Here is a 16,807-nt window from a genome sequence, read left to right as displayed (position 1 = left end):
TAAACCCGGGAGGCGGAGCTTGCAGTGAGCTGAGATCCGGCCACTGCACTCCAGCCTGGGCGACTGAGCGAGACTCCATCTCAAAAAAAAAAAAAATTAAATAAATAAATAAATAAATAAATAAGTACAAGATCATGTTTTAGATTTCACACTTTTAAAAAGCTATATCCTGGGGAGGGATTGCATTAGGAGAAATACCTAATGTAAATGACTAGTTAATGGGTGCAGCACACAAACATGGCACATGTACACATATGTAACAAACCTACATGTTGTGCACATGTACCCTAGAACTTAAAGTATAATAAAAAATAATGTAGATTTATGAAAAAAATAAAATAAAAAGCTATATCCTTTGACAAGAGGCAGAAAGTTGTCTCTGTTTCTCTTTCTTTTTGAGATAGGATCTTACTCTTGTCACCCAGGCTGAAGTGCAGTGGTGTGTTTATGGCTCACTGTAGCCTTAAACTCCTGGGCTCAAGTGATCCTCCTGCCTCAGCCTCCGCAATAGTTGGGACTACAGACACATGCCACCATGCCTGGCTAATTTTTGTATTTTTTGTAGAAATGGGGTGTCTCTGGGTTGCCCAGGCTGGTCTCAAACTCCGGAGCTCATGCGATGTGCCTGACTTGGCCTCCCAAAGTGCCAAGACAGGCGTGAGCCACTGCGCCCAGCTGATGTCTTTTTTTTTTTTGTAACCTGGAGAGCCTACTGGAGAATATTTGTATATTTCTTATGGTTTGTCTTATATGGACTTGGTAAATCTAATTGTTTTTGTGTCTGGGTTGTATTAGCTAACAAACTGGCCTTGCCCTGTCGCCCTGTCTCGTGTACCATGGTTCATAGTTGTAGCTGTAGCATTGGCAAAAGCAATTACTATAGCAGTGGGTAAAAATGTTGAAGCTGAGTATCTCTAGTCACTTCTCTTTAAACAAGCCTGTTATCTTGGTCGTTCTTTTTGGTAATAGGTCAAACTTTATTTGATGAAATGTATGAGATGTTGACCATGTATTTTTTTTCCCCAGGGTATTAATGGCATTCTTGCTGATGAAATGGGCCTTGGTAAAACAGTACAGAGCATTGCCCTTCTGGCCCATCTGGCTGAGGTGGGTAGATGCAATCTTTCTATCTTAATTTCTCTAGAATTTAGAGTAATTTCTGTTGAAAATCAGCCACTTAAAAGCACTATGCTAAACTCTATAGCATTCCAAGATAGTGGGACTTGATTCTTGCCTGCGAGCTTTATAAGGGGACAGTATTGTATAACTTTTTGGTTTTTTAGAGGTCTAGGACAGTTTTTGAGCATGTGATTTTGAGACACTCCCTTCCACTCTGCATTGATTACCACCAGTGTAGTGGCAGGGGCAATATAGTTAGATCAGAACACGTTGCCTAACATTTCAACTCTACTCTTATTACCAGTGTAAACATGGGCAATTTAGCCTCTTTTCTTTTGTTTTTTTTTTTTTTTTGAGGCGGAGTCTCGCTCTGTCGCCCAGGCTGGAGTGCAGTGGCCGGATCTCAGCTCACTGCAAGCTCCGCCTCCCGGGTTCACGCCATTCTCCTGCCTCAGCCTCCCGAGTAGCTGGGACTACAGGCGCCCGCCACTTCGCCCGGCTAGTTTTTTTTTTTGTATTTTTTAGTAGAGACGGGGTTTCACTGTGTTAGCCAGGATGGTCTCGATCTCCTGACCTCGTGATCTGCCCGTCTCGGCCTCCCAAAGTGCTGGGATTACAGGCTTGAGCCACCGCGCCCGGCCTGCCTCTTTTCAACTTAACTCTCTGAGGCTTAGTTTCCTCTTCTATGGAGACATTATCTACTTTATGGGAATTTTATAAGAATTAAATTTTAAAAATGTGTAAAAATACTGAAAAAAAGGCAGAAGCTGTATACCTATTAAATAACTATAAGATTGTCATGATAACTAGTATAGTAGAAAATAATACATACAAGTCAGTGTGTCATAAGTGCTCTGTGGATACGACCTATAAGAGGTCAGAAGAGGGAATAATTGCTTGCCATTTTTTTCTCAAGGTGTGTCTTTATGTTCTTATTATTAACATAGGATATTATTTTTGAATGTGCAGATTTGGGATTTCCTCCATATTTCTCTTATTGTTTCCTATTCTTAGATTGTTCTTGTCATTAATTATAATTTTGAATTAAATACCTTCCCTTTTCCTATAGTTGACTGACTGGGTTTTTCTGTTGCAGAGAGAGAACATTTGGGGACCTTTCTTAATAATTTCACCTGCATCTACACTTAACAATTGGCACCAGGAGTTTACTAGATTTGTTCCTAAATTTAAGGTAAATATCAGTCCAAGCAAAACATTTATTGCTTTTGACTCTCCTTTTCTTGTCTTACTTATTTAATTACTCATAATAGTTTTAAATTTTGTCCAGGCTTGGTAGCTCATGCTTGTAATCCCAGCTTTTTGGGAGGTCGAGGTGGGTGGATCACAAGGTCAGAAGGTCAAGACCATCCTTGCTAACATGGTGAAACCCTGTCTCTACTAAAAATACAAAAAATAAAAACAAAAATAAAAATTAGCCGGATGTGGTGCCATGCACCTGTAGTCCCAGCTACTCAGGAGGCTGAGGCAGGAGGAGTGGGGGAGGTTGCAATGAGCCAAGAACACGCTGCTGCACTCCAGCCTGGGCAACAGAGCAAGACTCCTTCCGTCTCAAAAACAAAAATATCTCATACATTGTTCCAAAATAACTTACATACAATCACTATAAAACTTACTGCTGGGAACAATGAGTACATACTGCATTTAGCCTGATGATTGATACTCCTCGTCAAACTGCCATAATAGAAAACATCTACCTTGTTTGGTTTAACATAGATTTTGACAAATCATACCGTTAGTACACATCCTATCATTTATGGCATTGCTCTTTTCATTCAAATCTATTGTAAATAATTCGTATCTTTTTTAAAATACATGTCTTGCTTTTGTTTTGTTTTGAGATGGAGTCTCGCTCCATTACCCAGGCTAGAGTACAGTGGTGTGATCTTGGCTCACTGCAACCTCCGCCTCCCAGGTTCAAGCAATTCTCCTGCCTCAGCCTCCTGAGTAACTACTGGGATTACAGGTGTCTGCCACCTTGCCCAGCTAATTGTTTTGTATGTTTAGTAGAGACTGGGTTTAACCACGTTGGCCACACTGGTCTCAAACTCTTGACCTCAGGTAATCCACATGTCTCAGCCTCCGAAAGTGCTGGGATTATAGGCGTGAGCCACCGCACTCAGCTTGTTTTTTTTTTTTTTTTTTTGAGTCTGAGTTTTGCTTTTATTGCCCAGTCTGGAGTGCAATGGTGCGATCTCTGCTCACTGTAACCTTTGCCTCCAGGGTTGAAGCGATTCTCCTGCCCCAGCCTCCCGAGTAGCTGGGATTACAGACATACGCCACCATACCCAGCTAATTTTCTGTTTTTAGTAGAGATGGGGTTTCTCCATGTTGGTCAGGCAAGTCTCGAACTCCCAACCTCAGGTGATCCACCCGCCTCAGTCTCCTAAAGTGCTGGGATTACAGGCATGAGCCACTGCGCCCAGCCCATTTTGCTTTTTTAATAGAGGCAGATCTCACTATGTTGCCCAGGCTGGTCTTGAACTCCTGGCCTCCAGTGATCCTTCCGCCTCAGCCTCCCAAAGTCTTGAAATTACAGGCATGAGTCACCAAACCCAGCCAGTTCATTTTCTTAATACTCTAAAGTCTGATCTCTAGTCTTAGTCCAGCTTGTAATGTCTAAGGTAGATAATGTGAACATTGATTTAATTAATTCAGAGGAAAAGAATTCAGGTTGAGGTAGGAGGTGATCAGCAGGGAGGTATTTGGCATTCATTGGGTAAGACATTGATTAGATTTAAACAACTGCTTAGTTATGAAAAGTTGGAGGAATTTAAGAAAGAATGAATAGGATTTATTATGTTGTTTGCAATTTAAAAGGATTGAAAATGAGTAAACTGTGTTCTGACCCCAGGAATAGGATAATGAAGTTGCACAGTTAGGATAGTATTTTGGAGATTATGTATCAAAATATGTCGACATGATCTCTGTGATTTTTTGGTCTCTGTAATAGTGATGGGTTTCATGTAGTTTGAGGAGCATGGGATAGGGTGGAAATGTGAGGCAGGTGTTTTTCTGGTCTATGCTTTGTATGGAATAGGAAATTGTCTGGGATTTCCCACTTTGAGGCAGCTTTATGGCTGTGGTCCCATTTTGTGGCTAAATTGTAGATATAGAAACCATACAAGGAGTATTAGGATATATAGCTTTTAACTTGACTGACTTATTTTCATCTTGCTGAGATGATGATGAGATCATTCTTATGCAATTTGTTGAGTATTGTCTCTTGAATTATTTGTCTTGTGGAATGGTGATCACCATCTTTTTCTGCTTTTTTTTTTTCTTGTAATGTTCAGTATATATTGAACAATGCAGATGTTGAAAAATAAAAGGTCTAGGCCAGGCACGGTGGCTCACGCCTGTAATCCCAGCACTTGGGGAGGCCAAGGCGGTTGGATCACAAGGTCAGGAGTTCAAGACCAGCCTGGCCAAGATGGTGAAACCCGTCTCTACTAAAAATACAAAAATTAGCAAGGTGTTGTGGTGGGGGCCTGTAATCTCAGCTACTTGGGAGGTTGAGGCAGGAGAATCGCTTGAACCCGGGGGGCAGAGGTTGCAGTGAGCCGAGATCATGCCATTGTACTCCAACCAGAAAAGGTCTTAACATTTTTTCAGCAAACCACTTAAGTTTTCAATAGCTCTTCCACTGGCTGATAGATGGCCATGTGATATTACTAATGTCATTGATACCTTTCCTTTGACTTTATAAGTATGCCTGAAACAGACCTATTATTTGCATGTTGAACTTTCTTTTGATATTCTAATTTAGGGTAATATGCCCGTGGGTGTTGCCACCTCTTTTGATTTTTTTTCTTTGCTTTTTTTTGTTTTCTTAGAGATATTTTCTCCTTCTGTCTTCCAAGGTGGAGTGCCAAGTTGTGGTGCCAAGTTGTGATCATAGCTCACTGCAGCCCTGAACTCCGTCTCAAGCCATTCTCCCACATCAGCCTCCCAAGTAGCTAGGACTACCACAACACCCAGCTAATTTTTAAAAAATTTTTTGTGGAGACGAGGTGTTGCTGTGTTGCCAAGGCTGATGTCTAACTCCTGTTCACACAATCATCCCACCTCGGCCTCTTAAAATGCTGGGATTATAGACATGAGCCACTGCATTTGGCCTGATTATGTTTTTTTCCTAGTGCCCCAATATATGTTTTATTGTGACAAAATACTAGAGCATAGTATTTACCATTTTAACTATTAAAAATGGGCTGGGCCTGGTGGGTCATGCCTGTAATCCCAGTACTTTAGGAGGCTGAGGTGGGAAGATCACTTGAGTCCAGGAGTTCAAGAACAGCTTTGCTAACACAGACCTTATCTCTACAAAAAATTTACAAATTAGTTGGACATGGTAGTGCATGCCTACAGACCAAGCTTATGAAAAAATGGGCTGGGTATGGTGGCTCATGCCTGTAATCGCAGCACTTCAGGAGGCTGAGACGGGTGGATCACCTGAGGTCAGGAGTTCAAAACCAGCCTAACCAACAGGAGAAACCCCATCTCTAGTAAAAATACAAAATTAGCTGGGTGTGGTGGCACGTGCCTGTAATCCCAGCTACTCGGGAGGCTGAGGTAGGAGAATCACTTGAACCCGGGAGGCAGAGGTTGTGGTGAGCCGAGATCGTGCCATTGCACTCCAGCCTGGGCAACAAGAGCGAAACTCTGTCTCAAAAAAAAAAAAAAAAGTACAATGTAGTAGCATTAGGTATATTCACAATGTTGTGTAACCATCACTGCTATCTAGTTTCATAACTTTTTCATCACCCCAGACAGAAGGCCCTTTCCCGCTAAGCAATCACTTTCTATTCACCTTGTGCCATAGCCTCTGGCAACCACAAATTCGCCTCCTGTGGCTGGATTTGCTTATTGTGAACACTTCATGAATGCTGTTTTTGTCTGGCTTCTTTTACTGAGTATAAAGTTTTCAAGCTTCAGCCATATTATATCATGTATCAGTGTTTTATTCCTTTATATGGTTGAGTAATAGTCCATTGTGTATATATATCACATTTTGGTCATCCATTCATCGTTGATGAATATTTGGGTTGTTTCCACCTTTTGGCTGTTGTGAATAGTACTGCTGTGAACGTTCCTGTGCAGGAAAACAAACGTTTTGTTTGAACACTTTTACTGTTTTCACTTCTTTTGGGTATGTACCTATGAGTAGAATTGTTAGGTCATATGGTAATTCTACTTATTAAGGAATCTGCCACCTGGGTTTTTTTGTTTGTTTGTTTGTTTTGACACAGAGTCTTGCTCTGTTGCCCAGGCTGGAGTGCAGTGGCGCGATCTTGGCTCACTGCAACCTCCGCCTCCCAGGTTCAAGCGATTCTGCTGCCTCAGCCTCCCAAGTAGCTGCAACTACAGGGGTGTACCACCACACCCAGCTAATTTTTGTATTTTTGGTAGAGACGGGGTTTCACCATATTAGCCGGTCTGGTCTTGAACTCCTGACCTCAGGTGATCTGCCTGCCTTGGCCTCCCAGAGTGCTAGGATTACAGGCATGAGTCACCGCTGCCGACCTGCCACCTGTTTTTGAATGACTGTAAGCTAAGAATAGTTTTTACATTTTAAAATTATTGATAAAAAAAAACTTTGATAGAATGTGGCGTATGAAATTGAAAGTCATACATATTGGAACATAGCCCCAAACTGCACTCTTTGTCTACTTTTTTTTTTGAGGCAGTGTCTCACTGTTTCCCAGGCTGGAGTGCAGTGACATGATCTTGGCTCACTGCAACCTCTGCCTCCCCCGGGTTCAAGCGATTCTCCTGCCTCAAGCTCCCGATGAACTGGGATACAGGAGCTTGCCACCATGCCCAGCGAATTTTTGTATTTTTAGTAGAGGCTGAGTTTCCCCATGTTGGCCAGGCTGGTCTCGAATTCCTGAGCTCAAGCGATGCTCCTTGGCCTCTCAAACTGCTGGGATTACAGACGTTAGCCACCCCCGGCCAGCTTTTCTCTTTATCTGATGTCTTGAGATGGCACTTAGAGTATTCATTTTCAGCTTCTAATATATGTACATTTAAGGATATTCATTGCTTTCTGAGCATGACTTTAGCCATCCAAAGGTTTCATGTGTCATACATACATTATCTTTGAGTTCATCATAATCTCTAACTTCCATTGCAAGTTCGTTTTTGACCCATGGGTTATTTAAAAATGTATTTCTAGGTGGGATGATAACTTGAGCCCTGGAGTTCAAGGCTACAGTGAGCTATGATCACACCACTGTACTCCAGCCTAGGCAACAGGGCGAGACCCTATCTCTTTTAAAAAATAAGAAGTGTAATTTATAATTTTCAAACAGTAGAGGATTGTCTAGATGTCTTGTTTTTTATTAATTGAGACCTTAAATTCACACTGGTAAAAGAAACTTTTTATGACTTCAATGCTTTGAAATTTGTTGAATCCTCGCTTTTATGGCCCAGCATATTGTCAGTTTTTATATGTCCTCTGTGTATTGGAAAATTATAGGTGTTCTGCCTTTATGCATTGCAGTGTTGCATGTATGTTGATTTAAGTCAAAGTTTGTTAACTTGTCCAGCTCTTTCATGTCTTTGCTGATTTGTCTGCCTATTCTGTCACTGACTGAGAGGGGTATATTAAAATATACCATGATTATGGTTTTGTCCATTTCTCTTCTGTCTATTTTTGCTTTATATATTTTGAGGCTGTAAGATGTATACAAATTTATAATTTTATCTTTCTGGTGAACTGAACCTTTTATTATTTTGAAATTTTCCTTTTAAAGACTTTTTGACTGAAAGTCTATTTTCTGATACATGTTTTTCTTTGGTTAATTTTTTTCTGAATACAGAATATGAGAACATCTTTGCTTAATTTTTACGTGGCATTTTTTTCTTCCTTTTATTTTTAATCATTTTACGTCATTTATGGTGTAATTCTTTTTTTGAGACGGAGTCTTCATCTGTCACCAGGCTGGAGTGCAGTGGCATGATCTCAGCTCACTGCAACCTCTGTCTCCAGGGTTCAAACAGTTCTCCTGTCTCAGCCTCCCTAGTAGCTGGGATTACAGGCGCATGCCACCATGCCTTGCTAATTTTTGTATTTTTAGTAGGGATGGGGTTTCACCATGTTGGCCAGACTGGTCTCTAACTCCTGACCTCAAGTGATCCGCCTGCCTCAGCTTCCCAAAGTGCTAGGATTATAGGCGTGAGCCACCATGCCTGACCTTAAGGTGTATTTCTTGCCTCTTACTGGGAATATTTGTGCTGTTAATGTAAATGCTGATAAATACTGAGTGTAAGTCGCCGTACTAATTGTTTTTCTACTTGTGGCACCTGTTTAATTTTTCTTTTTTCCTTATTTTTAAATTAAAGAAAAAAATTTTTTTTTTTGAAATGGCGTCTGGCTCTGTCGCCCAGGCTGGAGTGCAGTGGCGTGATCTCAGCTCACTCTGCCTCCCAGGTTCAAGCAATTCTCCTGCCTCAGCCTCCTGAGTAGCTAGAATAACAGGCACCCACCACCACGCCCAGCTAATTTTGGTATTTTTAGTAGACACAGGATTTTCAGCATGTTGGCCAGGCTGATCTTGAACTCCTAACCTCAGGTCATCTGCCCACCTTGGCTTCCCAAGTACTGGGATTACAGGCATGAGCCACCATGCCTACCCTAATTTAAAAACAGTTTTTGTCTCCATGACATAGCGCTCAGGAGATCCTGAGAAATATGTCCCAGTTTTTCGGTTCTCTCCTTTCTTATGTCCTTTTGGACTGATTAAATGTTATTGCTCTCCCTCCCTCTGTTAGCTTATTATTTGTCTTAGTTTGTTTTGTGCTGCTATAACAAAACACAGAAAACTGGGTAATTTATAAAGAAAAGAGATTTATTTCTTACAATTCCAGAGGGCCTGAGAAGTCAAAAAGTGAGGGGTCCTCATCTCACAAGGGCCTTCTTGTTGCATCACCCCAGGTTGGAAAGCAGAGGAGCAGAAGAGCCCAGGGGTGAGGGGAACTCCTGTGATAATGGCATTAATTCATTCATGTGGGCAAAGCCCCCATGACCCCCCTGAAAGGTCCCACTTCTCACTATTGTTGCATTGAGGATTAAGTTTCCAACACATAAACTTCCAGAGAGATGTTCAAACCATAGCACTAGTCATGTATTTATTTTATTCTTTTTGGTTTTTTTTTGGGAGACAGACTCTCACTCTGTCCCCCACATTTCAGTGCAGTGGTGTGATCTCCACTCACTGCACCCTCTGTGCCCAGCTAATTTTTGTATTTTTACTAGAGACAGAGTTAGCCAGGCTGGTCTTGAACTCTTGGCCTCAAGTGATCCATCCACCTCAGCCTCCCAAAGTGCTGAGATTGGAGGCATGAGCTACCACACTTGGCCTATTTTATTCTCTAGTAGATAATCTGGGGGAGAAACTTGCTTTCTTGATTTAAGAAATATGTATACATTAAGATTTACTACTTTCTGGATAATATAAAGACTTCGGTATACTTGAACTACCTCCCTTGTGTCTAGACTTACATGCTGTAGGTTTTGTATGCTTCTAATATTTTAAAGCCCATGAGACATTTTATTATTGCTTATGTATTTTATGTTTAGATATTTTCATATTATATATTCAGTTTTTATTAATCTTCATTTCTTCCTGTATACTTCTGCTTCCATTTGGCCGAAATTTTTCAAAACAATAAAAGATAGCAGTCTGCAGATTAAAGAAGCCCTATGAGGTCCAGGGATAAGGAGAAAGAAAACCACATCTAGAAACATCACAGAAAAAGTGCTGAATCTTGCATTCTTTTGTTTCTTTGTGCTTTAATCTGGATATTATCTTCTGACTTGTCATCTAGTTCACTAATTTTCTCTTCAGCTGCATCTAATCTGTCATTAGATCCATCCATTAATTTCTAGATTTTAGTTTTATTTTTCAGTTCTAAAAATTCACTTTGATTAGTTTATAATTTATAGCATACCACTGAAATTCTCTGTCTTGTTTTTCGTTAACAAATTAGCATTTTTAAAAGTATTCTTTATTTTTATTTTTAAATTTTTAAATTTTATTTAGTTTTTTGAGAGACAGTCTCACTGTGTCGCCCAGGCTGGAGTGCGGTAGCATGATCTTAGCTCACTGCAACTTCCACCTCCCGGGTTCAAGCGATTCTCCTGCCTCAGCCTCCCGCATAGTTGGGACTACAGGTGCATGCCACCACTCCCAGCTAATTTATTTTATTTTTTTATTTTTTATTTTTAGTAGAGGTAGTGTTTCACCGTGTTGGCCAGGATGGTCTCGATCTCCTGAGCTTGTGATCCACCTGCTTCGGCCTCCCAAAGTGTTAGGATTACAGGTGTGAGCCACCACGCCCGGCCTAAACTTTTATTTATTTATTTATTTTGAGGCAAAGTCTTGCTCTGTTGCCCAGGCTGGAGTGCAGTGGCACAATCTTGGCTCACTGCAACCTCTCCCAGACTCAAGCAATTCTGCCTTAGATTCATGAGTTCCTGGGACTGCAGGCACGTGTCACCACACCTAGCTAACTTTTGTATTTTTTGTAGAGGCAGGGTTTCACCACGTTGCCCAGGCTGGTCTGAAACTCCCGAGCTCAGGTGATCTGCCAGCCTCAGTCTCCCAAAATGCTGGGATTACAGGCATGAGCCACCACACCCAGCCAAAAGTCTGTTTTTAACATTTTTATTATTTTAATCTCCTCTGTGTACATTATCTTTCTTTCATGTAGGCTTTCAGTCATACGATATGGTCTTTCTATATGTCTGGTTATTTTCTAATGCTATGCCCAGACATTGTATAGGAAAAACTGTAGAGATAAGTGTGAGCTCTCACTACTGTTTTCTTCTAGAGAGGATTTATATGTTAGAGAGGATTTATATGTTTTTCTGCCACTAGTAGTTTTTGGGGGTTGGTGGGGATGCAAATTATTCAAATCCTTCTTAATCTGGTCAGGAATTCAGATGTTCTGAGGCTGGGAGTTGGTATCTATTCAGGCAAGTCTATGTATGGTTTGCTATAACTACTACCTTGTAGCCTTTGAATTCCAATTTAAAGCCAGGGATGTGGCTGGTTACAAGAGTCTTTTTCCTTGAACTACAATTTTTGTTCTCTATGTCTTACTTTTTTTTTTTTTTTTAAGACAAAGCTTTGCTCTTGTCCCCCCGGCTAGAATGCAATGGCATCATCTCTGTTCACTGCAACCTCTGCCTCCCAGGTTCAAGCGATTCTCCTGTCTCAGCCTCCCTAGTAGCTGGGATTACAGGCTCATGCCACCACACCCAGCTGATTTTTGTATTTTTAGTAGAGACAGGGTCTCACCATGTTGGCCAGGCTAGTCTCCAACTCCTGACCTCAGGTGATCCACCCGCCTCGACCTTCCAAAGTGCTGGGATTGTAGGCGTGAGCCACCGTGCCCAGCCTGTCTTACATCTCTTAAGAAAATGTGTCCTCAGTTTCTTACCCTCTCAACTAGAACTTTTGTAATGCAATGGTACCATCAGTGAGAAAGTATACCACATACTAGGCTGACCTCTCTGGGCTTCCATTCTTTTCTTATTTGGGCCTCTGTAATTGCCCACTATCTCAGTAGCTGTATTATGCCTTCAGACAAATGAATTGTGTGTGTGTGTGTGTGTGTTTATTTGGACAACAGGGTTGTTTAAACCACTTATTCCACCATCGGCAGGAGAGGACTTCTTATACTCATTTTATTAGTTTCTTTTTAAATCGTTCCGAATTATATATTTGTTATGATACTTTTAAGATCATCAATAGAAAGTAATGTATATATCGGCCCTTTTTCTAGGTGCTACCATATTGGGGAAATCCTCATGATAGAAAAGTCATCAGAAGGTTCTGGAGTCAGGTAACATTCTACTTAAACTGCATACATACATACCGTGCATGCAGTCATTATTTCTCTAATCGATGTGGATAATTTCTTTTAGACAAAATCTTACTTATTATATATTTCTGGACACTGATCAAGTTTCCATTTTTCTCATACAGTACTTTTCCTATTGTAGGCAATCAACTGGACTTGATTTCCAGGATTAATTAAGAATCTCTTTTTTTGAGACAAGGTCTTGCTCTGTTGCCCAGGCTGGAGTGCAGTGGCGTGATCACAGTTCACTGTAGCCTTGACACCCTGGCTCAAGCAATCCTCCCACCTCAGCCTCCCGAACTACAAGCAGGAGACAGCACACCCAGCTTGTTTTTGGGACTATAGGCTTGCTACACCACACCTGGCTAATTTTTGTATTTTTTGTAGAGATGTGGTTTCAACCTGTTGTGCAAGGTGGTCTCAAACTCCTGGGCTTAAGTGATCCTCCTGCCTCAGCCTCCCAAAGTGCTGGGATTACAGGTGTGAGCCACCACACCTGGCCAGAACTTTTTTCTTTAATAAGCTGAAGACTAGTTTTCAGCCTAGTTTGTGGTAAACGTGACTGCTTTAAAAACAGTAGTGACCGGGAATGGTGGCTCTTGCTTGTAATCCCAGTATTTTGGGAGGCCGAGGCAGGAGGATCACTTGAGTCCAGGAGTTTGAGACCAGCCTGGGTAACATAGTGAGACCCCATCTCTACATAAAATAAAATAAAAAAAATTAGCCAGGCATGGTGGTGCATGCCTGTAGTCCCAGCTATTTGGGAGACTAAGGCAGGAGGATCACTAGAGCCCAGTAGGTTATGTTTGCAGTGAGCCATGTTCACACTGCTGTACTCTAATGTGGGTAACGGAGTGAGACCCTATCTCAACAACAGTAAAACAAACAAAACCCCACAGTATGGTTCACTTCACTGCACATCTCCCTACCATATGGGAGAAGCACATCTTCAGGGCTCTCTTAAACATTTCGGCCCTAGAAAAACAGTCCATACATCAGTTCCTTATTATGAATTATTAGGTTTCTCTTTTCACCCTTCCCCTTTTATATTTACAGAAGACCCTCTACACTCAGGATGCCCCCTTCCATGTGGTTATTACCAGCTATCAGCTGGTGGTGCAGGATGTAAAGTATTTCCAGCGGGTCAAGTGGCAATACATGGTACTGGATGAGGCTCAGGCGCTCAAGAGTAGTTCCAGGTAACATGAGTAGCAGAAACCAAACTCAATGCATTGGGTTAAGTATACACACACACACAGACACAGACACACACAGACACACACACACACACACGTAGACTTGTGTATATGAATGAAGATATGAGAAGTTTTATTTTATTTTTTTTGTAGAGACAAGGTCTCGCTTTGCTGCCCAGGCTAGTCTTGAACTCCTGGCTTCAAGCGATCCTCTTTCATTGGCCTCCCCAAGTGTTGGGATTACAGGGATGAGCCACCCGTCCAATATATGAGAGGTTTTAAATCAGACATGACATGATCTCTGCATCAGTCATGTACCTGATCCGAAGGCAGAAATTCCCTTTTTTTTATTTTTTCATGGAACACAAATGTTAATGCCAAGAATACGAAGACTTTTCTCAACTTTTATCTCCCTATTCAAGAAGGTGACATTTTTACAGGTCATCTCTTCAGGGAAAATTTCTATAGAGGAGGGAGTCTCTGCCCTTGCTTTTAAGATACTATTTTAGACAGGAGTTCTAAGTAGGAAATAGAGTATTAGGTTATGTGGATTGGATGCTCTGTTTGTTTTATGTAGATTATCTGAGTCCCTGGATGGTTTTCAGATCTCCCAGAATCCTTTTATTTTAAGTCATGTGTTTAAAATATTCCAATACCTTTGAAGTCCCAAAGTAAAAAAAAGTGTTATTTGGTGATATTAAACCTTGGCTTGGATGTATTTTTTATTAACTCTTGGTGAGTCCTTAGAACTTTATTAGAGGTCTGTGTTAACTGGCTGTATAATATTTTCTGCAGAACTTTCTTTTTTCTTTTCTTTTCTTTTTTTTTTTTTTTTGGAGACGGAGTCTCACTCTGTCGCCCAGGCTGGAGTGCAGTGGCGTGATCTCAGCTCACTCTGCCTCCCAGGTTCAAGCAATTCTCCTGCCTCAGCCTCCTGAGTAGCTAGAATAACAGGCACCCACCACCACGCCCAGCTAATTTTGGTATTTTTAGTAGACACAGGATTTTCAGCATGTTGGCCAGGCTGATCTTGAACTCCTAACCTCAGGTCATCTGCCCACCTTGGCTTCCCAAGTACTGGGATTACAGGCATGAGCCACCATGCCTACCCTAATTTAAAAACAGTTTTTGTCTCCATGACATAGCGCTCAGGAGATCCTGAGAAATATGTCCCAGTTTTTCGGTTCTCTCCTTTCTTATGTCCTTTTGGACTGATTAAATGTTATTGCTCTCCCTCCCTCTGTTAGCTTATTATTTGTCTTAGTTTGTTTTGTGCTGCTATAACAAAACACAGAAAACTGGGTAATTTATAAAGAAAAGAGATTTATTTCTTACAATTCCAGAGGGCCTGAGAAGTCAAAAAGTGAGGGGTCCTCATCTCACAAGGGCCTTCTTGTTGCATCACCCCAGGTTGGAAAGCAGAGGAGCAGAAGAGCCCAGGGGTGAGGGGAACTCCTGTGATAATGGCATTAATTCATTCATGTGGGCAAAGCCCCCATGACCCCCCTGAAAGGTCCCACTTCTCACTATTGTTGCATTGAGGATTAAGTTTCCAACACATAAACTTCCAGAGAGATGTTCAAACCATAGCACTAGTCATGTATTTATTTTATTCTTTTTGGTTTTTTTTTGGGAGACAGACTCTCACTCTGTCCCCCACATTTCAGTGCAGTGGTGTGATCTCCACTCACTGCACCCTCTGTGCCCAGCTAATTTTTGTATTTTTACTAGAGACAGAGTTAGCCAGGCTGGTCTTGAACTCTTGGCCTCAAGTGATCCATCCACCTCAGCCTCCCAAAGTGCTGAGATTGGAGGCATGAGCTACCACACTTGGCCTATTTTATTCTCTAGTAGATAATCTGGGGGAGAAACTTGCTTTCTTGATTTAAGAAATATGTATACATTAAGATTTACTACTTTCTGGATAATATAAAGACTTCGGTATACTTGAACTACCTCCCTTGTGTCTAGACTTACATGCTGTAGGTTTTGTATGCTTCTAATATTTTAAAGCCCATGAGACATTTTATTATTGCTTATGTATTTTATGTTTAGATATTTTCATATTATATATTCAGTTTTTATTAATCTTCATTTCTTCCTGTATACTTCTGCTTCCATTTGGCCGAAATTTTTCAAAACAATAAAAGATAGCAGTCTGCAGATTAAAGAAGCCCTATGAGGTCCAGGGATAAGGAGAAAGAAAACCACATCTAGAAACATCACAGAAAAAGTGCTGAATCTTGCATTCTTTTGTTTCTTTGTGCTTTAATCTGGATATTATCTTCTGACTTGTCATCTAGTTCACTAATTTTCTCTTCAGCTGCATCTAATCTGTCATTAGATCCATCCATTAATTTCTAGATTTTAGTTTTATTTTTCAGTTCTAAAAATTCACTTTGATTAGTTTATAATTTATAGCATACCACTGAAATTCTCTGTCTTGTTTTTCGTTAACAAATTAGCATTTTTAAAAGTATTCTTTATTTTTATTTTTAAATTTTTAAATTTTATTTAGTTTTTTGAGAGACAGTCTCACTGTGTCGCCCAGGCTGGAGTGCGGTAGCATGATCTTAGCTCACTGCAACTTCCACCTCCCGGGTTCAAGCGATTCTCCTGCCTCAGCCTCCCGCATAGTTGGGACTACAGGTGCATGCCACCACTCCCAGCTAATTTATTTTATTTTTTTATTTTTTATTTTTAGTAGAGGTAGTGTTTCACCGTGTTGGCCAGGATGGTCTCGATCTCCTGAGCTTGTGATCCACCTGCTTCGGCCTCCCAAAGTGTTAGGATTACAGGTGTGAGCCACCACGCCCGGCCTAAACTTTTATTTATTTATTTATTTTGAGGCAAAGTCTTGCTCTGTTGCCCAGGCTGGAGTGCAGTGGCACAATCTTGGCTCACTGCAACCTCTCCCAGACTCAAGCAATTCTGCCTTAGATTCATGAGTTCCTGGGACTGCAGGCACGTGTCACCACACCTAGCTAACTTTTGTATTTTTTGTAGAGGCAGGGTTTCACCACGTTGCCCAGGCTGGTCTGAAACTCCCGAGCTCAGGTGATCTGCCAGCCTCAGTCTCCCAAAATGCTGGGATTACAGGCATGAGCCACCACACCCAGCCAAAAGTCTGTTTTTAACATTTTTATTATTTTAATCTCCTCTGTGTACATTATCTTTCTTTCATGTAGGCTTTCAGTCATACGATATGGTCTTTCTATATGTCTGGTTATTTTCTAATGCTATGCCCAGACATTGTATAGGAAAAACTGTAGAGATAAGTGTGAGCTCTCACTACTGTTTTCTTCTAGAGAGGATTTATATGTTAGAGAGGATTTATATGTTTTTCTGCCACTAGTAGTTTTTGGGGGTTGGTGGGGATGCAAATTATTCAAATCCTTCTTAATCTGGTCAGGAATTCAGATGTTCTGAGGCTGGGAGTTGGTATCTATTCAGGCAAGTCTATGTATGGTTTGCTATAACTACTACCTTGTAGCCTTTGAATTCCAATTTAAAGCCAGGGATGTGGCTGGTTACAAGAGTCTTTTTCCTTGAACTACAATTTTTGTTCTCTATGTCTTACTTTTTTTTTTTTTTTTAAGACAAAG

The 16,807-nt window shown here is 41.0% G+C and overlaps 1 protein-coding gene across 1 annotated transcript in view; it reads left to right on the top strand.

Annotated features, from left to right (window-relative positions):
• Window positions 1-16,807, top strand: part of INO80 (INO80 complex subunit) — a 122,955-nt gene that overhangs the window by 25,443 nt on the left and 80,705 nt on the right. Inside the window, exons 11-14 of the mRNA XM_011956676.1 lie at window positions 1,027-1,107; window positions 2,216-2,311; window positions 11,929-11,988; window positions 13,063-13,205. Of these exons, the coding sequence (XP_011812066.1) occupies window positions 1,027-1,107; window positions 2,216-2,311; window positions 11,929-11,988; window positions 13,063-13,205 (380 nt within the window). The remainder of the gene's footprint in view (window positions 1-1,026; window positions 1,108-2,215; window positions 2,312-11,928; window positions 11,989-13,062; window positions 13,206-16,807) is intronic.

This window comes from Colobus angolensis, unplaced genomic scaffold, assembly GCF_000951035.1.
Source record: "Colobus angolensis palliatus isolate OR3802 unplaced genomic scaffold, Cang.pa_1.0 Scaffold420, whole genome shotgun sequence".
In the NCBI taxonomy this organism is placed as follows: domain Eukaryota; kingdom Metazoa; phylum Chordata; class Mammalia; order Primates; family Cercopithecidae; genus Colobus; species Colobus angolensis.
Note: the sequence above shows the minus strand (reverse complement) of the source record. Positions and strands in the feature narration are given on the sequence as shown.